General features: G+C 38.2%; 1 protein-coding gene across 2 annotated transcripts; it reads left to right on the top strand.

The window, feature by feature from the left end:
* The first annotated feature begins 354 nt into the window (after window positions 1–354).
* KIAA1524 (KIAA1524 ortholog) lies at window positions 355–23,766 on the top strand. 2 transcript variants are annotated; one of them, XM_017808057.1, is made up of 21 exons: window positions 356–559; window positions 1,610–1,757; window positions 2,785–2,897; window positions 4,146–4,240; window positions 4,880–4,976; window positions 5,132–5,254; window positions 5,406–5,551; window positions 6,250–6,325; window positions 7,355–7,582; window positions 7,933–8,092; window positions 8,912–9,053; window positions 9,814–9,913; window positions 10,789–10,907; window positions 12,934–13,126; window positions 15,311–15,385; window positions 15,469–15,579; window positions 16,348–16,544; window positions 18,371–18,484; window positions 20,282–20,364; window positions 20,865–21,004; window positions 22,099–23,766. In XM_017808057.1, exons 1-21 carry the CDS (start codon window positions 458–460, stop codon window positions 22,267–22,269), a joined length of 2,733 nt encoding a protein of 910 aa, XP_017663546.1. In that variant the 5' UTR covers window positions 356–457; the 3' UTR covers window positions 22,270–23,766. The 2 variants fall into 2 exon arrangements, with proteins under 2 accessions (XP_017663547.1, XP_017663546.1); XM_017808058.1 differs by lacking the exons at window positions 18,371–18,484; window positions 20,282–20,364; window positions 20,865–21,004; window positions 22,099–23,766 and having other exon boundaries at window positions 355–559; window positions 7,933–8,090; window positions 8,910–9,053; window positions 16,348–16,549.

The following is a 23,766-nucleotide window of genomic DNA, read 5'->3' as shown; positions in this document are numbered from 1 at the left end:
CCTGGCTGCTCCCCGGGATGGAGCCCACCCCAGTGGGAGAGGAAAAGTCAGGCAGTAGCAAAGCGAAACGTGGCTGTGGGCGCAGGTGGGAACCGGCGGCAGCTGCAATCCCGAGGCTGCCCTCCAGAGGTTGGGGGTTTGGAAGACAGCTCACCCCAACCCCATACAACTCCGCTTAGGAAGAATCTCTCTCTACACCGCCTCAGCCGCACGTTAGCCCTGAAACCGGTGTCATTAACCCAAGCCGCTGCATTCCCTGGATCTCCCCCGCTCCACCCTCGACTCCTGCTGGGGCCCACCCCGTCTCCCTTAAGCAAGATGGCGGCGGCGGCGTCTCCCGTCGTGCCCCGCGGCGCCGGCGGCCGGTCCCGCTCAGTGGCCGCTGCGTCAAAATGGCGGCGGCGGCGGGAAATGCGAGTTATAGTGGAGTGCGGAGCGTCTGAGGGGCTGCTCCGCCATGGACGCCCAGGGCTGCATGAAGGCCCTGCTCCTGGCAGCCACGCAGTACCGCGCCGCCAAGACACCGCACAACGCCGCGCTCCTGCAGCGCAGCCTGGAGGTGGGAGTGCCGAGGCGCGGTGGGAGCGGGGCTTGGGGGTGGCTGTGGTGTCCTTTGTTATAATGCTTTGTGGTGTGTTCGTGTGTTTACAGTGTGTTTGCCGATGTGTGCAGTATGCTTTTAAACACTCAGGGCAAGCATGTAGCGTGTCTTACGAGGGACTTTTGTTTTTTTTAATATCCCCAGAATTCTGACCCACAAGGATCATTTGTTTTAACGTCCTAAAAAACAGAGTTTGAATGATGAACTGGTCTTGTATCTGGAGTTTGCCAGTTCCATGCAGCACGTATTCCAATGTGTTTTTTGCTCAGAGGGTAGGCCAGTGCATTTCCCTGACCTCCAGGTACAGCCTTGTGTACAACCCTTGTGTTGGCCATTGGCTGAATTACTTCATCTGCAAGGTACCTTTTTCAAATTCAGATTTATTTTTTTAATCTCTGAAACGTTTGTATGAGAGTTAGCATCTCACTTTGCTTTCTTGTTTGTGTCCCTTGTAAAGAGATACACAGGGAATGTGCAAACTCAACATTATGTGTCTCTGTTATGTAAAATACAAATTGTGTCTGCCGGTATTGATGTGCACATGTATCATTTTGGGCATCTTCTTGTATAGGGTTCCCTGAACCCAGGTTCCACTTTTTTCATCTCAGTCACAGAGTGCTCCCAAAACAGCACTGACTGCTGCTGCTTCTCTTCCTGTGGAGTGGCACCTTTGGGTTCCTGTACACATCCTTAGGAAGCAGGCTGTTGGGCTCAGCTGAAAGCTGATTGCTAAATGTTTGTGTTGAGCAATCTGTTTGGTTGTACTTTCAAAATAAATAAATCTAGTACTTTCCAAGAGTAAAGGGAACACATCCACAGGAATGAAAACCAGATTTTTTTCAGAACGTTTTTTTTTCCGCAGATGTGAATACAAATGCCTCAGTAGAGTTGCACTTGTATTCTCAGTTTGTCATATAGGGCAAAATCTATTTAATACAACTCTCTGCTTTGACTTCTATGTGAATTACTTTGTTTCAGTTGAGGTTATTTTTCCCCTTTCATCTCCAGGTTATCTCTGGACTGAAGCTTACACGGTTATTTGCTTCAAACCAGATTCTACCTAGTGAATGTCTCAGTTGCCTTGTGGAGCTCCTTGAGGACACTAATATAAACCCATCTCTGACCTTGTCTGTGGTTACTTTGCTATCACAACTAGGTAAGGTTTGCATCTGAACTTTTTATCTTTTGTCTGGGTAAGGGAAGATAAGACAGGGGCTGATTCTGTGGTGGAGGTGATGGATTTCTTGGAAGATAAGCTTTAGGTGTGAAAGATGAAGTATTTTTCGTTGTGGTGGAGTGCTTGGCTGAGACACCTGTTAAGATGTTGAATCTCCATGAGAAGCAGATTTCAAGTCATCACTGTGAAATTACAATGACTGTGCTTGTCAGAATTTGTTTCCTCACTGGGTAGGATGAGGAATTATTCTCTTGTCCTTTATTTTCGGAGCTTGAACAGACTAACTTTTTAAAGAAGTGAGAGACCTGCCTGGATGCAAGGATAGGGAGAAGCCACGTTACATCAACAACTGTCATCACTTCAGTTTACCTCTCCCACCAGAGTGTTGGCAGGGTGGCAGTTTGGGCTCTCCTATAGCTTGGGTCTGTGTGCCTCAAGTTTCCCAATTACAAAATAGATTCTACTGCCTCTTACTTGTCTCTTGAGATGACGTTTTTGTTTGTTTTTTTCCCCTCCATTTCACAGAAGTGGGACTTCATTGTCCTGGGAACTCTGTGCTCAGAGCACAATATACGTAGGTGGGGAAAAATTATCTCTTCAATGCTTAGTTTCTCATCATGTATGAGTGGTTATTTCAGACTTGAGTCTTTTGGGGTGATCACTTGTTTATCATCTCTGATTCATGGAGTTTGAGCCTCTCTGAGCTTTCTTTTATGTTTTTGGAACAGTTACTGTAAAATATTTGCTGAGTTTGCTTCTGGAAAATTTTAAGAATTAGTCCTCCTCCAGCTGATCTATTGCTTTACCTGCATGTCATCCTTGTTTGCTACATCTTTTCCAGTTCCTAAGTAGAACTGGCTTTTTTTTTATTTAGCTATTGCTAGAAACCCTATCAAGTTATCAGTTTTAGTCTACTTGACTTTGGCTTCTGCTTAAATTGGTAGCTAATACAACAGTTGCTTTTGCTATTAGATAGGGGGTTTTGCTAATAATTCTTAAATTCTAGCTTCAGACAACGAGACCAGAGAAGCTCTGCAGGACACCTACAATCTGACCAGCGTGCTGGCAGGAGTGGTTCATCGGAGTTCTACTAACCTTAGCGACCCGCTCTTATTACAGGTAACAGGAACTAATGCTTAATGATATTTAGCTACTGTTGCATGATATACATTATACTGTATGCATATAATAACCCTCCAAAAGCCCTATCTGAAATAATGTGTTCAGGAAAAGTCTTAGGTGTGGTATTGGGTTATTTCTCCTAATGTTCGTAACAAAAGCCTGGAGATTGTTTTATCTAATACTTTGGCAGGTGACTGTGAAGGAGTGCAAGGAAAGCTGTGGCTGCCTGTTTTCATGGAAATTTTGCAGGGCATATCTGGCCTCCTTCCTTCTGGTCAGTGCCACCTGCCAGTGAATGCCAGGGGGCTGTACTTACAGAAGCTTACAGTGAATGTCTGACATCTCCCAGTTTGACCTCACTGATTTTAACCTTTCCTTAAAGGGTTTTTGGTTTTGCTTTTTTTTAAAATATGCACAGATTTTGTCCTGTGTGGTTCTGAGCTTTTAGCAAGTGCTTGCTGGTTGCCTGTGGTCACATCTCTCTTTATGGAGTGGAAAAGCAGAAAATGAATTTTCTAGTAATGCTGTTGCCCTTGTTCAGTGGAAAATGAGTCAGGCATCCAGTAAAGAACACTTTTCTCGTGGTTTGTGTATATCTCAAAGCACTAGGAGTACCACAACTTGGGGATCCAAGTGATTGACCCATCAGTAGGAGAGATGTTGTAGTTGCCAAATAGATCCAATAAGACCTTGAAACACTTAGATTTTGTTTCAGCTGCTAACCTGTGCTGTGATTCTTGTCATATCTGAATATATTAACTTCCATTAACTCATTTATGTACCAAAAGAGTGCTATATGAAGGACTTTGCTACCATTAGATCTACTGGCAGTCTTTAGAGCAGATCTGTTTTTCTATGAGCATCCTTTCTGCAAGACGTTGCAACGTACTTTTTGGATTATGATGAGACTTCTAGACCTCTGAATAGGACAAAACCCCGTCCTCACTGACGGTGGAGAACTTGCTGGTGAGGCAAAGGGGAGAATTGGATGGTCTGAAAAGGTAACTCCTCTGTCAAAATAAAACCTTACTAATCTCTTTGGGCTTCAATAAGTACATCAGCGCAGTAGGATGTTACTCAATGTGCTTGCAGCAGCTTGTGTAATTGTTGTGTTAGCATTAGAGTCTGAAAACTAATTCAGTTGTGGTGTCTTGTTATTTGTCCTTTTGGTTTTAGCTTCTGTAACTTGTAACGTTCCTCAGTGAGATGCTATAGGAAAGAGTGAATAGCTGTTTATTTCCTCAGGGTATTCAGTTGCTGCAGAGGCTAACCTACAATGTTCCAGTCTTCTGTGCTGGCACCAACATCGATGAATTAATTTCATTTCTAACGCACCACGTGTAAGTGTGTACTCGGTTGTCTTCTCTTATGGGAAATAGCAAGCTGAGCTTCTAAACTTTCTGAAGGCATACAGCATATTGTACTAACCTGGTCTCCAGAGTGAGCTGTGGCATTTATTTCTCTGAAGTTAACAGACTTTTCTTTGAAAACCATGTTGTTTCAGATTGTTTAATGCAGTGGTTGTGGGACTTTGGGTGATGGAATAATAATTGACCTCTTAGCCCACCCCTACACCTCTGGGAGCAGGAAGCTAACAAAGAGAAGAGCCGGGGAAAATTCATGCTTGTCACTAGGAGCATATTTGTTAGCTTAATAAAAACTTTATTCAAGTGTCCTTGTGAGAAGTCTAGTGAGTATTAGAAGTATATGCAATAAATGACCTTTGATAGCATTAATCTCTGATACTTTGGGGCTTTCTTCAGGTGTACCCAGTTAAAAGCTGCCCACACTGTGGGGATTACAATCTGAATTTTGCTTTGCTTGGTAGAATGGTATCTAATTAAAAAACAAGTGCCCCTCAAAACCCAAAAAATTAAAAGTCCTCCAACCACCCAGTCCCCCGGTCTCTCACCCTACAATTTCTTGTAATTAAATTCTAGATACTTTAATAAAAACATCTTTTGGACTTTTCTTTTAAGTCAATCCACCGAAGATGAGTTAACAATACCATGTTTGGGACTCCTGGCAAATCTCTGTCGTCACAACTTGTCTATTCAAAGTCAGATAAAATCTTTGGTAAGAGTTTTGTTTTTATGTCATGGTTCTTTGCCTTAAGGGCAAGAGTTACTTATTTTTTGTTTTATTCATGATTTGTATGGCTTATTTATAAATACGTAATATCTGTAAATTTGGAGGTTTTATAATACCTATGTTTCTCCTTTTTGCTTTAGAATAATGTGAAGAGTTTCTATCGTACCTTAATAAGCTTCCTGGCCCACAGCAGTTTGACTATGGTCGTGTTTGCACTTTCAGTATTATCAAGCCTTACCCTAAATGAAGAAGTAGGAGAAAAAGTAAGTGATACTTTGAAGTCTATTCTATTCTTAAATTGTAGATAAAACTAATTGCCACACTGGCCAAATTAAATTCTAATTCCAGCTAGTTTTAATAAGCAAGAGACCCTGCAAAGTATGTGCCTGTACATAACTTTCTTCTTCCTTTCAGCTCTTTCATGCTCGAAATATCCATCAAACATTTCAGTTAATATTCAATATTGTTGTAAATGGAGATGGTACTCTAACAAGAAAATACTCTGTTGATCTACTCATGGATCTTATGAAGAACCCCAAAATTGCAGATTATCTTACCAGGTATGGCTTAATTTCCTAAAAGAATAAGTTATTTTTCCTAAGCTCTAGTTCAGTTTCTTTGCTGTATGCTCTTTGAATTCTGAACCAAACATTGGAGGGAAAAAATCCCTAGATGCTTTTTGAATAGTTGATTATAACTGCTGTATCTGAACCTAAAGGGTTGTTGGGTTATGGTTTCACACAGAAGTGTGAATTGAAGTCTGCTTTTTTCATTGTCACTTAAGGAATATTGAATAGTGTATTCTGTAATTGTTTGTCTGGACAGTATTGGTAGTCAGGCAACTTGATCTTGCCTTTTACAGTGCTATATCATCTTGAAGTGGAATAGTATGGTAGAGATTGTGAGAAGTAATAACTTTACATGAGTGGGGGTGTTATAGAGCAGTTCTGTGGAGAGGTTGACTAGTGGTTGTGCAAATTCAGCTAGCAGAATTTAGTTGCTGATTTTCAATCTGAATCAAGCCATAAAAAGAGATGAAAAATCTTGGCTTATTTTAAGGAATTTGCTTTCATTCTTAGAATATTTTTAAAGCTTATTCTATTTCAAATAGAATTTACATTATCAAAACTGTAACTGTACTTGAAGTGTCTGGGAGTAAGAAGGGGAATAGGGCACTCGCATTCACCGCTCAGTATAAATGTTTGTGGTGAAATTTCAATTTTATTTTTATATTTTTTCTCCTCTATGCATGCTGTAGATACGAGCACTTTACCTCTTGCCTCGGTCAAGTATTAGATCTTCTTCATGGAAGGGATCCTGATTCATCATCTAAGGTATTTATGCTTTCTCAGTTAAAGGCTAAGAGGGTACAACTCCTAATCTAGTTCCTCTTCTTCCTAAGTAGTTTCCTTGTGCACAAGAGTTGATAATGAAATACATTGACTTCAGGACTCTTAAATGACCTGGAATATTCACCAAGTTTATATTTTCTAGTTATTCAAAAGGCTGTCAGGTTGAATTTGTAATGGCTTTTTTTTTTGCCAGATAATGTGTGTCTGCTTTCAGGCAACAGACATAAAAGAGCCAACAAAACCACCTTCTGTGCTTCAGCTAATAAGAAATTTTGGGATCTACCAGAAATGCAGAGTGTACCCAAGTCAGTGTCTAAAACTTGAATCAATACTACTCAGACTTCAACTGATGATCAGGGAACCCTGATGCTAATTTCAAAGATTTAAGAGTAAATGTTCTCACCTTAGTTGAACAAATTGATGCTACATCTGTTTAAGCAGTAAACTGTTCCATTCGGGTTTGTCTCACTACCACCTTACATAAATGAACCATTGGCTATCTATTGCTAAGGCTAAAATATGAAAATTTTGGGGCTGAACACATCTGTGAAACACATCTTAAGCTTCTATTTATGAATGTGTTACACATCCTAGTTAATAATAAATGCTAATATTTCTGTGTGATTGTTGTTGTTTATTGGGTTTATTTAGAGAAGGAGCAGACGGGTGCATCTGTTCATGTCTCAGAATGTTTTCACTTCCATAACTTTCTTCATTCTGAGTGTAGATGCATTTCTCCTGCTTACCAAATCACTAGCCAGCAGTCATACTCTTTAAGAAAGAAGGGAAAGCAATACACTCAATACTGTACAAGCCTTCCCCAATAAAATAAACTGTGTTTCTGCTGCTGGCTTGGCTTTAAGGAAGGAAAGCTATTCTTCAGAAAACTTCAAAATGCTAAAAGGAGTTGCACAGAACTTACATACCTCTTTAGACTTGTGCTATGGGAGTCGCAATTTCTGTGCAAGTTCTTGACTTAACAGCATTTGAACTCTTATTCACTTCACACAGATCTTGGAGCTGCTGCTTGCCTTCTGTTCCGTGGCGGAACTGCGTCACACCCTGCGGCAGGCAATACTGGAACCGTCTGGCTTCCCGGGCTCTGGAAGCACCAGATTTGTGACTCGCTCAAAGACTTTTGAACCATCTGTTGCATTGGTGCACTTGTCAAACCAGCCATTGGAAGGCTCTGAAGACTGTTCAGTTCTATCACTGCAACTGTTCAGAGAGATTTTTGAGGTACCAAGACCGATAATTGAGTTTAAAGAGCTTCGTAGAGCTCTATTTTTAAATTACATTTAAACAACTATTGGAATTTGACTTGAGAAATAGCACGTAAAAAAATACCTGAAGAAAACTTCTTTGTAAAGAAATTGTGTTGAAATAAACATACTTTGTAAAACAACTGTTCTTTTAAAGGCATGCTGTATTTTAGAAATATGTCATTGTTGTAAGTGGAAAATATGGCGGTTCATGAAGTCATGAGGTAGATAGAAAACTATCAGAATTGCTTTCTAGGAAGTAGAAGAGTAAGCTTGGCTTCCTTGTGCTGTACTTTTAAATATTGACACAAAATATCTTTATTACAGGATGTTATTAACAATGGGAACAGCGTCTCAGCTGAACACTTTGTGGATCTTTTGCTGCCTGTTCTTCTTGATCATCTTCAGATGCCAGAACAGATTGTGGATGAGCTATCAGTGAAGAAAAAGTGTGAAAGAATGGTCAAGGCTATTAATGTCCTGACAAATATCCTTTTTATGTGTTTATTGGCAGCTAATTTGTTATTCCTCCACCATGATCTCTAAGATGTTACAAGATACGTCCATCTTGGGTCACTGTAATGGCTTCTAATGACAATAACTGCCCTAATTTTACTTAAGACTCTTGTCTTGGTAGATCTTAAGTAGCTTTCTAACTGCTGCGAAATTACTTTGTAATACAGTGGTGCAGGATAAAACGTTGTGGCTGTTGCAAAGTTCAGAAGCACTTTGCAGATCAAAAACAAAGAAGAGTGTTTTCTGTTGAAATTGCAATGGGGGTTTGGTTGGCCATCTTGATCAGTATAGTACTGTTGCCTGGCTAAGTCAAGTGCAGCTTCCAGACAAATATGACATAAATTTAGATGAGTGAAACAAGGAAAAATAGTGTGGAATGATAGTTTTACGCTCCTCGTTGAGTCCTTAGTGTTCACAGTAAGTTTAGTAAGGAGGACATAACTGCAGGATGTAGTCCTTCATCTAAGCTTGAGTTCTGTGAAGAAGTCTCTTTGCTAACTCCCTTCTAGGGACTGCCTGGTCACTGCCTCTTATTCACTATGTTTCTTTATGCCATCGATTTTATTGTGGTTTCCCTTGTAAGTGTATGTGTTAATTGAAAACTGAAGCTTGCTTGGGTTGTGAGTTAAGCATGATTTAAGTGGCTTGTGTAGTTGAGTTTTAAAAGAATTTTTGGAGGCTCTTGTGCTTTGATGCACTATCTTTTGTGTCCTTTAGTATTAGAAAATGCTGCCTTTTGGTGCCAATACCTAAGCATTGGTATATTGAATTTATTCTTAACTCTGTCTACTGCTCTGTAGAGATGACACACTGAAAATGCATGTCTCGAAGGTACTCACTGCCAGCCAATGCACGTGTCTAATAGAACACCAGTTTACTTACAGTGGGATTGATACTGGCTTTGGGACGAAAGTAGTGGACTCTAAAATGTGGTGAGGACACACGTTTATCTAAAATCTAATTTAGCAAGACTTGTATGAGAGTTGTGATACCAGTGGAAAGTATATGATAGTTGAAAGTACCACTTAAATGCATACAAATCAATACTGGTATTAAATATAACTGAGTATTTTTGTGGGAAGAGAAGGTAATGTTGCTGGTCAGTTCAGTAAGTAAAACCTAGCTTAAACATTCAGTTGGCATAAGCTGGAGATCCACATATGTGGAACAGTGACCTTAAACCTCATGCAGTAGTTCAAGCTTGTCCAAGTAGAGGCTTACTAGAACTGGTTCATGGCATCTAATTTCTCGTTTTGATTTTATGCAATCAGAGTTCAAAAATATCACACATTACTATTGGAGGAAATTATTGCACTAAAAATGAAATACACGTTCCTTCAGCTCAGTGTCATGAACCTGAATGTTGATTTAACTAAGAATTACACAGCCAAAGCCCAGTGAAATATAATTGGACCTACAATTAAACCTTCCTCACTTTCGACTTGGAAGTGATTTTTTTGGTCTTCACTGTTGCCATCCTTGGCATGCTGGAGAAACTTAGGAGCGTGTCCAAGGAACTCAATGTGGTCTCTTTGGTTTTGGCATTGTTGCCTTGCTAGACATATTTAATTTCTTTGTGAAGATATTTATTAATTTTTTTTTAAATTGACTGAATTTATTTGTCAGTGCTGATTTGACAAATCTTGCTTTTATTTCCACCCAATTTGCTTTTCTGCTTGGATGTCTTAAAAGCAAACTTGCTGCTGATATTATTTTGAAAACACTTGAGCTCATGAGCAGATTGAAGCAGGATGTACCTGGTATGGAGGTCAGCTTCTACAAAATTTTACAGGTATGATTTTAAAATGTCTCATGAAATGTATCTGAAGGAAAGTGTCACTGCACTACAGTTCTGAATGTTTTGCATGCTTCTCTCTGAAGTGATGAAACTTCTAGGAAAATATAATCCCCAGTGCACAATTCTTAAAGGTTATTTCACTGTTAATTCTTCTAAAATAAGAGCAGTTTGCTTCTCCTTCAATCATTTATTTCAGTAATGCATGTGAGATCATACTTTAGCTCTCTGGTAAGAATTATCCTTTTAAGACTGTGTTAGGACTGCAGTTTAAATGGAGCAAAGTAGAAAAAAACCTATCACAATAATATAATTATTAGTGGTGTTGGTTACTATTAAATATGTACGTTACTTTGGGACTTTGCATGGTTATAACAGTTTCTGATACCTGTTGGTCAGATGATGCCTTAATAATGATGGAAAAGCAATCCAGACAATCAAACACTTCTTGTTCTTTTGGAGATTTTTCTTTCAGGAATGGGAATTGTGTAGTTTGATGGGTAAGAATGAGTTTTACAGTTCTCAATGAATATTTATAAAACTTTAGCTTGTCACACTTTATGTTGAAAATCAAGAACTTGAAAACTTGAGGGAATTAAGTAGTCTCTTCACCTGTTCTGTTGACTTTAATGGGAAAACTTGTTTTTAAATACTCAGAAGTGTAAACAATTTTTAAAATCACTTGTCTTCCATTGACTTCAGGCTCAGAAACTTAGAAGGGCAAACTTTAAGGAGGTAGCTTAAGTTTTGAATAAAACATTTCTGTGCTCATGGGCCTTGATATTGTGATGTTTTGGTAGTTTGTGTTTGGTAGGAGAGGTTTTGTTGTTGTTGACTGCTATATTTTGTTTTGACCAAACTATCTTTTTTAGGATCAACGCTTGATTACGCCTTTGACATTTGCTTTAACATCAAACCATAGAGAGCAAGTCCAAGTGGGACTTGGAATACTGTTTGAGGCTGCACCCTTACCAGATTTTCCTGCCATAGTGTAAGTCTATTTCTGGAGAGTCTGGTTAGATTTCATATTTTTATGAGCTTAGTGATATTCATGGTTTCTGGAGTACTATTTTCAGCTCATCAGAGACAGAAACTTTAGAATAGCTATCTTTTCCTTTTGTGCAGTTATGAGACAGTAGTGATCTTGGAAGCGAGAGGAAGAGTCTAAATGCTGATGGCATTCATTTTACATCAGATCCTAGGGAGCATAGTAGTGACTGACTCCTATCCCCCAGCATTCATTTGCCTGAAGTCTGTGCTTGGAACTTTTTACTTAGGGTACATCTAATATTCTGGCTGTCAGATTTCTCTCTCTACTGAACTTTGTCAGACCTGTAGTTCTTCAGTTCCTGTAGTTTTGCTCACCCTTTTGCAGTAGCTTCCAAGAAACAGCAGATTAGGTAAGACACAGTCAGATGGTAGGTATATGGTTCAGGTATTTAAGTATTTAAGGTGGCCTAAATAAGGGAAAAATATTGACAAACTCTGTTTGATAGTCCTTATTTCTGTAGATGTAATAAAATTTAAAAAAAAAAAAAAGGTTTTAAATTGTATCAGTCTTTGCAACCTAGGAAACTAATCTGAAACGTCTTCCTTTTTTGTTAGAGCTTTTTAAAAACAAAAACGGAAATTGTTTGAAAGAACTTCCAAATCAGATGCCTCTTTGGCATTTGAGCTGCTTTTCTCAAGTGAAAGATTTGTAGCATAACCAGCTTATCTTGGAACAGTGATTGAATTACTACTTATATGGGGGGAAAAGTAAAGGAAGATGACCCAACCAAATCATGGCAATTGGCCTTGCTGTGGTTTTTTGGTTCAGAAAACAAATGAAAATCCTCCCACACCCCAGGAAATCTTACTGTTTCCATCATAACCCAGAAGTAGCCCAGTGATAAGAACACAGTAATAAGAGTCTAAAATTGTGTTCACCCTGAAAACATCAGTGCTGTTTTTATGAATACTACAGTCCTGTGCAACCTGCTTAGAGCAGAAGAGTTGAACTAGGTGGTCTGTTGATGGGCCCCTTTCAACCTTAATTGTTCTATAATTACATGATTTGGTTGATCTAGGAAACATCTTCATAATGGCCAGTAACAAATAGTCTGGCTGGAATAATGAAGGATCTGTGCAATCAAATATGTCTGGAGTTAGACAATGGAATAGCCAAATAATATGTCTATAAATGCAGGTTAAAAATAGGCTTTGGGTTCACTTAGGAAGCAATTGAGACAGCACTTCAATGAAGTGGCTGGAATAGCTTAGTAATTAAGGAATTTATCAAGAGGAAAAAAGTTTTAACTGGTGCCTCTAAAATCAGTTGTTTTGATTTATCATTCTTTTTTACTTGGAACTTGTCATTAGTAGCTGCCTTGAAAATACCAACCACAAATTGCATACAGACACTGGATTATAGATACTGTAATTACTTTTTTTCTGAACTCTTGAGTTCTCTTCCCTATACAAATTTTAACAGATTGCACTTTTATCTGCGTACTTAAATTTTGGTTAAAACTTAGAAAATTCAGTGTGCTGCATGCAAAATAGAATCGCAGAGAAGGGAAAACTAAGGTTTATTGGCAGCATTCTGCTTTTTCATGATTCAATCTTCTTGTTTTTATGCCTAATAAAAATGCTTCCTTAATACCTTCTCTGTCTTCATTGAGACAAACAGTGGCCTAGTTAAGTTGAATAACAGGTAAAATAACCTGTTTTGCGGGCTCATAAGAGGCATGATCTGTTCTGCTCGAAAAGAGCTGAGCACCATGCCCTTTCTGATGAGATTCTGCATTTGTCTGTAAAGGTCAGCCATAATACTCTTTTTTTTTTTTTTTCCCTACTCTCCGTATATTTGGACAGTTTGGGCAGATGTCTGATACACATCTTAATGTTCTGTGATAACGCAAATGTGACTCTGATCTGTTTTCCATTAAAAAGAAGTTAATTTTGTTATGAAATTGTTCTCCTCTTCAGTCCTTGCAATGCAGATTGTGTCAGTAATAGCCTTTATGTTTATACAGGCTTGGTGAAAGCATTGCAGCAAATAATGCCTACAGACAACAAGAAACAGAACATGCAGCAAAAAGAATCCAAATGCAGGCCCCTGTGACCAACATTACTTCGGTGAGGTGTTCTTCATCCCGTCCTTCAAGTGATGAATCCACAGCTTCAAATATTCAGGAATTAATACAAAAACTTCACTCTGGACTAGAGGTTGGTAGAATTTGTATACCCTTGTTAAATATTTGCCACTCTTTTTACTAGGAGGGATGGAAATTAAAATCCAAGTGTCAGTCTGCCATGTGTGTATCAGGTGCGTTTGGTTTAGGTTGCTGTCTGCTTAGAATGTGCTTCTTTTTACTGAGCTCCTGAGCAAAATTCAGTGATTTTACTTTGAGCTACATCAGAATCTTGGACTCCTTACTGAGGTCCCTTTCTCCAGTGGGGTTGCCTATGCTCTTCTTAGCTGTCAGATGTGAAGGCAGGAGTCAGATATAATCCAGCTGCCTGGACTCACCGGGACACATACAAGGAGCCTCCTCCCTCTGCTTCCTGAGAAATAGCCTGTAATCAAGAGGAGATGCTGTGCTGCTTTAGAAAAGTGTGGTGCACCTCTTGTACGCCTAAACACACCTACCAGCATTTTCCTTTTGTTGGCTGTAGCTGACTCTAGCATTTGCAGTTCAGTTTTTATGGCCTTCTTGGAAAGGCACTGTTATTATTTCAGAAGACAGTTTTTACTTCCCTCTGCAGCAACGTGCACCACGAGTGAGACGCTCAAACGAGCACCGCATACTGTGTGCGGCGTTGTGGGCCGTGCTATCAGATACTGAACATATCTCCTCTTTCTGTTTTCTGTTCAAAGCAAGTTAGCTGCTTTGTAGCTGCTTCAGACTGAGTGATGGATTGTTGATTCTGTTTTCTTTTGGCTTGAAAGAACAGTATGCAAATTGGGAAAATGAATAGAAAGTTTCTTGATAACAGCTTGACATCTGTATTAGTGGGATTGCCTCCAGCCTTAGCTTTGCAACTCTCATCGCTTTTTTGTAAGTGATAAAACTGGAACTCGATGAGCTACCAGTTCCAGTGAGTTGCCAGAATAATAATGAAAAAGGTCAAATGAGTCTTCATTGACTTATTTTTTACTCTTCCACTGGATGCTCCCATTGATCGTCCTTTCCAGGACTGCACGTGACAGTCTGTGGGTGCATTGCTGTGTTTATATTCATGTAAATCAAAGCAGCCACAGGTGCCTAAACAGCTACTAGAGCAGAAGCTTCCAGTGTTGTGACAGTTCGTAAAGCTGCTTCCATTTTTTTTTTTTTAGGGAAGAAAGTTGTTGATGAATTGTTGAGTGATGCTTTTCTTAGACCTTCTAATTAGTAGAACCTTCCCTTAAAAATCAATATACACATTCACTTTAAATATCCAGTACTTCATTTCTATGTGTGCTTTGTATGTTGTGTGAAGCTCAAATGTGTGTAAAAACATAATTGAGAGAACACTTTTCATTGTATTACTGTACAGAGAGAATGAAAGGAACTTACCATCTTATGGTAATCATCTCTATGTCCTTTTGGATATTTTAAGTTTGCAAGTAGGAAAATAAACTACTTGTTTTGTACTTTAGGGACAGAAAAATGAGCTGACAGCTGGAGCTACGTGGGGCCTCCTGTTAATATGCAAAAAAGTTCTTACATAATGGTTCAAAATGTTGCAGAAATGGTAACTTTTCAGTAGGTGTTCAATGTATGAACAGCTGGCATAGTTTGCACTTGGTCATACATCAGCATATATGAACAGCTGCTCAAAAGTGGTGTTTAGTAGCACTTCCTAAGATAAAATATCCCAAAATCCCAAAGTAGCATTCTCACTTGACTCAGGCATATATTTTAATAAACACTTAGGATTTGTTGTGCCATATATGGTGAATTTTGTCTAGTAAGTCATTGGGTTAACATAATAAGTTCTGTTCTGGATAATATCCTGTCAGAACAACTTTGCTGGGCCAGAAAGCTATGGAGTATGAACAAGGAGTTTTAGCCATAAGCATTTGTGCTGTGAATGTTAGGGCATATTACTTTAGGTGTCCTATGAGGGGACTGCTAATTCTGCAGCAAAGATTAGACCAAAGGGAACAATTTGAGTGATGATTTTACCTTTTTATAGTGCTGGACTGACAGCCTACTGCAGATGACTCCTATTAAGCCTAACTAGTTCAATTAGTCATGAACTTTCCCCAAGAGTCAGGTGGATGTATTGGAGCAGATAGTCTCAGATGTGAAAATAGGAATTCAAAAAGCTAATGGACAGGTGGAGCTTACAAAGCTTACAGCTATTACCTCTCTTAAGTACATGCAGATTTACAGTAGCAGTAACTGGAAAACATTTCCACAGATGAAGGAGCCGTTGGCTGACCTGAGGATCTCTGACATCATGGACGTCTATGAGCAGAAGCTGTCGGCATTAGCAGTGAGTACAACCTGGCATGTGTGGGTGCCTTGCAGTCTGTACATTCAGAAAATGTTAATGAAAAATGCTCTTCCTACATACAGTCCAAAGAAGCCAGGCTGCAAGACCTTTTGGAAGCCAAGGCCGTAGCTCTGGCTCAGGCTGATAGGCTGATGGCTCAGTACCGATGTCAGAGAGCCCAGGCTGAGTCCGAGGTAAGTAGCAGGAGCTTCCCTCTGGGACTCAGAGGTGAGACTAACAATTGCCTTGGTAGTTTTAGCTGTGATTGCATGTGGAAACTATGCTGCTTATCTGTAAGCTATGCTTGCAAGTTAGGGCAGTCTTAATTTTCATCATAAACATCCTGTTTTCCTCTGAATTGTTCTTTGGCACAGTTTTCTTTAATGTCCTTCCTCTTAAGGAAGTCAACAAAACTGACCTACTTTACAGATTATTGTTTGTTAACCGTTAGTGTTAATTTAGTGGTAGTAATCTTTAGAATTAATAAAGCCACTTACTAAAATTCTCTATAGAATGTGCTGGTGTATGGAGAACTGTTTCCTGTTTGTGCCTTTTAATCACTGGTCAGAGATGAACTTTCAAATAAAGCTTGCTTCTGTGGGGTATGTATTTGAGCTGTGCATTGAAAACTCAGAATAATTTCTACTCTTAAAGGTTATAGTAAACACTGGGCTGCAGATTACTAAATTCATAGTTTAAATGTGTCATCATTTACTTTGTTCTTCTCTCTTCCCTCACATTGTCTATAACAGGAGCTAAAGGAATTTAGTGAACAAATTAATTTGTAGTTAGGTGAGAGAATTTGTTCTCTTAATGTAGGTGATGACATTTTAGTGTTAGATCTATGGCCTCAAACATACCTATTACAAAGTGACTTCTGAAAAAGAATTCTTGGTAATGGTGCATGTGGTTTTTTGTTCCTTTGTTTTTTATTTGTGGGGGGTGTGTCTTTCCATTCAAAGGCAAGAACTCTGGCTGCAATGTTGAAGGATGCAGAACGAAAAAATGAAGAACTTGATGATTTGCTGAAAGCTCAGCAGGTAGAATCTGAACGAGCACAGACTGATATTGAGCAGCTCTTTCAACACAACAGGAAGTTGCAGACAGTTGCTGAAGAACATGAAATACTGAAAAAATCCTCTGTTGATCTTCTTCAGAGGTAAGGCGTATAAGATCACTAAACAAATACTTCGTGTTTAAAGACTGATGATGTCCTTTATTGGATTAAGCACATTAGAAGAGCAACATAACATGCTAAGTCATGTTTTTAAGTGGAAAGTTCACTGTTTTTTCTTTCTTCTATATGCTTGTCAATGAGGTGAACTTAAGTCATTCAAGAACTTATTATGTTAAATCTAACATAGTTTAACATTCAGCTCTCAATGGACTGAGAACTGAAGTCATGGATGTTGAAGGTCCAGTTAAGGAAATAGCACAAACTTTGTATAAAAGAGAGCATTGTTCTTTAAGAAACAGAATTAACAGTGCTTAGTTTCTGTTGGCATTATACCATGCTCTCGGTGTCTGTCTTTGATTTTATACACTGTCTTGATTATATGCTGCAAATATTGTGGAGAAGCAGCCAATAACGGTATGTCTGCATAAGGACTTTGTATCTTTGATCAATTCAGTAGCAAATTTGACTGAAATTAGGTAAAAGTGAGTTAGGGAGGGAGCTGGCACCTTGTGTGTCCTGAATTATTTATAAGTGTTATTTTCTTTAGGATCTGAAGCTAAAAAGGGACACATGAGACACAGAAGTACATAAAGATAGAAACTAGAATGTGCTTTGGAAGAATAAAGGCGTAAACTTTCCAACTCTCATGAGCTGGTCTTGTCACTAGGTGTCAGCAAGGCAAAGAAGCTGATAAAACTGAGAGCAAATTTCTTGCTTAATAATGGGAGCAGGCATTACATTAGGCAATTTTGAAGGCTTATTGCTGCCAATAAAGGAGTCATTGAGGGAGGAAAATGTATAAAACTTTTGTCCATGATGAGATTTCTTTAATAAGTGTATAATATGGTCATTGTGGAAGTGCCTCCATTTTTGCTTGAATTATATGCAGCCATACACTTTGTGAACATGTATTTGACTAAGTCACATGAAATAAATCAGCCTCAGTCTGAGGCTTTAAATTCTCCAAAGTAGAAATCAAAGCTTTCTGATCCTCACAATGTCCTTACAAAGCAAAAACTTGCTTTCTAAACAATTTGCATACTTCAAATATACTGTTCCTTAAAAACAATCGTATAACTGACATCAAGGGAGAGAGTTTTTCTTTTGGTAGGAAAATAGGAAGATGTTTCCTTAGAGTATGCGATCTGTTTCATAAGCCTCTATTAAATGCACACTGCATTGTTTTCAGTATGTTCAGTTTTTAGGATCATGAGACAACTGGAAGTCATGAACTGACTCCCAGGGTCCCTTAAAAGATGACTGACATGCCCAAACTGTTATAGAGTAGCTCTATAAATTTCTAAAGGCATTTGTATGTTTTGTCAGTTCCTAAGTTTTCTGCTGGAAGAAGGTTGCTTCCTGATCATTAATAATTAAGGATATCTAAAGGATCCACTGAAGCTTGTTTGTTTGTTTGTTTTAATCTTCCAAGTCAAGCATTGGAACAGGCTGCCCAGGGAAGTGGCTGAGTCACCATCCCTGGAGGTATCTAAAAGATGCATAGGTGTGACATTTAGGGACACGGTTTAGTGGTGGTCTTGGCAATGCTGGGTTAATGGTTTGACTCAGTGAACTCAACTTTTCCATCCCAAATGATTATATGATTCAAAGTATGTTCATTACAAAAAAAAAAATTAACACACAGCTAACTACCACCCAAAAAATCATCAACTGAACACCCCCCTTTCCCAAAACACCTTGCTTGTAGCTTGAGTGGGATGATTGCACAGATGATGTCAAGTTGTTGGGGGTTTTTTTGCAAACTATTAAAGTAAAACTCTTCAAAAGCAATTATACTTCATGTGTAGGTATGAAACAACTGAAAGACATTATAAAGATCTACAGACTACATGCAATTCACTAAATAAACAAATGGAAGCAATGAAGAAACTAAATGAATCACTCGAGCAGCAGAATGACAGGTAAGTTCAGTCTAGTCTTTTTAAAGCAAATTGAAAAGTAAAACTAAATAGCACTTTAGTCTCAATTTTCAACTGTGCTTTAAGTAACATCTGAGAAGCGAAGTTAGAGAAGGCCAAAGATGCTTCAGGGTTGTTCTATATGTTTATGTTAGATGAGAATCCATAGTAGTGAGAGTCTGTGGTGGTTTATTTTGTTTGCTCCTTTATTAGTTGAAGGTGGTGAGGGAATACCCACAGACTTCAGTGATAGTAGGAAGAGAAAGAGGATGACCCAGTTCTTGGGTGCATTTGAGGGAGTGAGGAGGTGTCTTTTTGGTAGTTGTTGAATTTTTAAATGCTTTTATCATCCGAAGATTTTCATGCAAGTTTTCTCTTAATGTTGTCAGATCAGAAAAAAAAACATCCAACCATCCTAAACTAACACATTAGAGATTAGAGATACTGAAGGTTGGTGTTCTGTCTGTGGTATAAAACATCATTTTTCAACCATAAAACTAGCATTACTTATGTCTTCTTGAGGACTAATTATAATTTTTCTTTTTTGATGGCTTAAAGTAGAGGTCTGATAAACATTTCACCAATGTAACTAAGGGAATATAGGGCTCCTCTTTGACAGATTTTATTTAATACATTGATTTTCAGAAGATACCTTTAAAACATGCTCATAGGCAGACCTTGTATTCAGTTTAGAAATAAAATGCTCTTCTTGATTTTGCTTGCAAAGTTCACTTCATCCTTCCAGGCTCTTGCCTTGTCAGTAATCAGAGCAGTCCAAATCACTGCCTTGAGTTCTGATTCAAATGGAAAATTATGATACTGATACATTAGTTTGCTACTGAATAAATTTGTACACTTAGATTCAACATGCAGATCATTGTAATTGGGGAGCTGTTCTGATGAAAGCTGACCCTCGTTAAAGGCAGGTCAGAAGTGCAGTTATTGTAGAGATGTTCTTGAACTGCCACAAATAAAATGGAGACCACGGAAATACAGTTCCCTCCCTCTTGCTAGAGGCTGCAGCTTAGACACTGGTAGATAAAAAGTGGATGAACAAGTAACCAAGAGTGACAGCAAATGCCAGCTAGGCAAAACAAGTGACAAATAGAATATGCCTTAGAAATTAGGCTAGCTGATCACTGAAGAAGTAGATTAGCTTCACAGAGCATAAAGTGCTCAGGTTACAGCTATGCTGCTGGTAGATGACAGTACCTATATATTAAATGGGTGTGGAAACTAAATATTATACTAAGTCTGGAAGTCTGAGGCAAACCTATGTATGGGCTATGGCAATATCTTATGGACTGGTCATGTTTGACTATTGGGTGACAATTGAGATGATGTTCAGAATGGTAGTTTTTTATGTACAGATGTCCTGAATAATGCCTGAAACAAGTTTTACTAATGGTATTGCCTATTCAGGAGCCTACTAAAACCCCAGCATCCCTAATCACTAATGGCAGTGAATTTTGTTGAATGACAATTTCAGTTCTGTCAGTGTTTTGAATGCTTCGTGGCTGTTAATCAAAGGCAACAGTTTCTGGTTTTTGAGCTCCAGGAATGAACCTTTTTGATAGTTTCTGCCATAATCAGAGAAGGGCAATGACTGTTCCATGGAGAGTGGGGGGAAGGAAATAAGATCTATCTGTGCTCACACCCTGTACATTCGTAGGTTTTATGATTTGAAACTCTCGATAGCGACTGGAAATAATGCGAAAATCATTCTAGCTTCTTAGACATGGAAATGATGGCATATCTCTCTCTCTTTGATCATTGAAATTTGTTTCTCTGCACTTTTAGAACTGCTGCACAGTTGGTAGAAAGTGAAGATCGCAGAAAAGAATTACAGCAGCAGCTACAGGAGAGAGATGGCAAAATATTGAGTAAGTCACTTACTGAAAGGTCATTGAAGCTGGAGAACTCTCCACATTAACTAGATGTTGTTCTTATGGGCTCTAGATAAGCAGCTGTATCTCGCTAAGCAACTTGTAAATCTTAGTTGGCCACGGATATGTAATTTAATAGTTGAATGAAACAAATACAAATGTTAATTTTTTCCAAAGGATACATGAAGTTGATTTCCCAGACTTCACTGAATCTCTGCCCAGCATCATATGTCCCTTCAGGATCTTCTTACAGTGTGCCTTTATAACTATTTTCTGTAGGAACTGCAAATTAGAACAGCTTAATTTAACTATTCTGCAAATGACTGGAAGCAACCGCTAAAATATAGCAGTAGGTGGCACTACTCAGTAGTTCAATTAGCAGCCATGTTGAGTCTAAAAACAAAAATTAATTAAAAAAACACCTTGTTTCCCAGGGCAATGCAGTACCTGTTTTCTAAGTTTGGCAACCAATCTTTTTATGTGTACATTTTCTTAAGCCTTGCAACAGAATATAAAAGTTCTGGAAGAAAAACTGAAAACTCAACAGAAAGAAAAAACAGATATGGAACAAACTATTGATATTCTTAGAAAGGAATTAAGTAAAACAGAGCAAGCAAGGAAAGAACTGAGTATCAAGGTAAGGACTTATTTGCACTTGCATTCTAGAGACCGGAATTTTAGATATCTGTTTAACCGATGAGTTGGTAAATGGGTATTTTGCTGGTAGAGTAGCTAAAGATACTAGTCTAGTAGTGGACGAGCAAATTCTCTCAATTTTAATTGTATAACTATTGATTTTTAAGTCAGGATCTAGTTCTAGTGAGGCTGTATGAGGCACGATGTGTGAGTACGTAATGTTTGGAAGGGGGGGGGAAATCACCAAACCTGTAGCATAATGTTAAATAAGAGAGTGTAGCATATTCCTCTTTGGTAGTTTTGATTTATATAAAATGTGGATCAGCTTACTTTCCCTCCTTTCTCACATCCTGAATTAAACTACATATCCATGCACCAAAATGCACCTGATTTTTTTTTTTTTTATATCTTTGAAATTCTAATAAAAAATATTTTTATCTCTAAGAAATAGTCTTCTTTTAAAACAGAAACCAGTTTGGCTATGCCAAGTTAACAGGGTAATGTTTTTGGTTGTTTGTGGTTTTTTTGTTTTGTTTTGTTTTGGTTGTTTTTTTTAAAAAAGCACACAAACAAAATAAAACCACAAACAGCTAAATCCCCCAAACTTCAGTGCAGCCTACATGTCCTTGCCTGCAGGTAAGGCTCCATGTAAACTCACAAGGCAGAGATTCATTTTGCATGCAAAGTGGGCAGTCTGACAAACACATTTGTTGTATTTTCATTTCCTGGAAGCAAAAGCCTAATCTCTCCAGGCAATATTATCCAGTATATACCAAATATTTCCCTTGTTCTCAGTAAATATTTACTGGTCTGAGTGTTGAAATGAAATGTAGACAGCTTAACTGTGAACATTTCTGATGATTAAATAGGACATGGGGGTTGGTGCTTTCCCATTTTGCAGTGTGGCAGTGGCTGTAATCATTCACGTGCACCAAACGTACAGCTGAGAGAGATTTCTGAAATAAGCTTGTAATTTTAAAACTGCTTTTTAATTACTTGCTTAAATTCACCACCAGGCCACTCAGCTTTCACGGTACTATGTGTGTTTTTCAGTTGATAATGGAGGAAATGATAACATTTTGTTTGTTTCTTCAGGCATCTTCTCTGGAAGTTCAAAAATCCCAGTTGGAAGGACGCTTGGAAGAAAAAGAGGCACTTGTAAAACTACAGAAGGAAGAATTGAACAAACACTCCAATATGATTGCAATGATTCATAGTCTGAGTAGTGGCAAGTTAAGTGCAGAAGCAGTGAACCTCAGTTTGTAGGGCTCTGTTTTTAAGATTTTAGTGTTTTATACATATGTATGAATGTATGTAAAGATTTTTAGATCTGACTTTTAAAACATCTAAAATTAAAGTAGCCTAACTATCAATTCAGAAGAAAATGTGGTGATTGTGGAAACTTTGGTCTGAAAAAATGAGCTACTGTATAGCAAATAGGTCTTGGTAGAACTATTATTGTCTGTTTTGGGAGCTAAATGCAACTTCAGCAGGTGACTAAATATATATGTAGGGAAACATAAAGCACATAGGAGTCACTGACTTTTTTTTGTCTGTATATTCTTCTTTTGGCTGTCTGGCAAGCAGTGTGCTTCATAAGCTGAGCACTTTTATAGTTTAATCTTGTTAATTCTGGCTCTTCTGAATACCATTATTATTATTTGTGCAGTGTTGCTTTTTGATATCTAAAGTACAAACATAAAAATAAAATGAATTTTATCAATTAGAACATGTTACATTGAAAGCTCTTTTTATCAGCCTATTGGTCCAAGTGTTTCACGTAGTAAAAATGTGGAGGTGTTTCTAATTATGAGGAGACATGAATTTGAGCATGTAGAATACCAAACTTAACTGACCTTTTGGCAAGCAGCACCAATTAGGGAAAGCATGAGAAAATGCATTACATGAATGTACAAATATTTCTTAAATACTAGATAATACTTTGCTAATCCTACAACACTTGGTTTTATAAAAAGGTCTGCATTTTTTTGGCAATCCTCCAATGTGCTAGCTATTATCAGCATTGTCATTTTTTGCTGAACATCAACAGGATTTCATATGTTGTTCATAGTGTAACTATTCAAGTAACTTTGTTTTCTTTTTAAAAATGTACTTTCCTATGAAAGACTAGTACTAGGATTTGATGCATGTTTTTGACTGGCAGAACACTTTCGTGTCCTTAATTTAAATGTGACATGAAAAACACGTCTTTTAGCAGTTGACAGAAGTATTTCGTTAGTATTTGTATTTTGGCAGAATTACCAGAGCGGGGGGGGGAAAAGTATCTCTGTAGCATTATTCTCTTTATTTATGTCTAATTTGTAATGGCTAATTTGTAATTTTAAAATACCTGAGACTCTTTGGTTTTCAGTTGTGTAGTAGATGCGCCTTAGTGAAACTGTTCAGCTCATGTCTGACTACAGCCTTGTACGTTCTATTGCAATTACACAACATCAGATGAATTATATCTATTTTAACCTGTTACTGAAATAAAGTTTTTATAACTCATCCACAGGGAAGATTTATAGACATTGTTCTGGTCTCTGGGAAGACCAGGGGAATAAAAAATAAAATAATTGCTGTGTTTTCAGTGTTCTATGTATTCTGTTAAGTGAGGTAAATTGTAGGGATGACTGCCAGCTTTATATACAGCTGATGCAGTTTGGTTGCCTTTCTGCATAATGCAGTTATTGCTCAGCATGGTCAACCAAAAAAAAAAAAGGAATAATCAGAATTACTGAGTTAAAGGGTTTTGTTGGAATT

The sequence above is a fragment of the Lepidothrix coronata genome, unplaced genomic scaffold (genome assembly GCF_001604755.1).
Source record: "Lepidothrix coronata isolate B3197 unplaced genomic scaffold, Lepidothrix_coronata-1.0 Scaffold21, whole genome shotgun sequence".
Taxonomy (NCBI): Eukaryota; Metazoa; Chordata; class Aves; order Passeriformes; family Pipridae; genus Lepidothrix; species Lepidothrix coronata.
The sequence above is the reverse complement of the archived record's forward strand: the minus strand, read 5'-3'. Positions and strand labels throughout refer to the sequence as shown.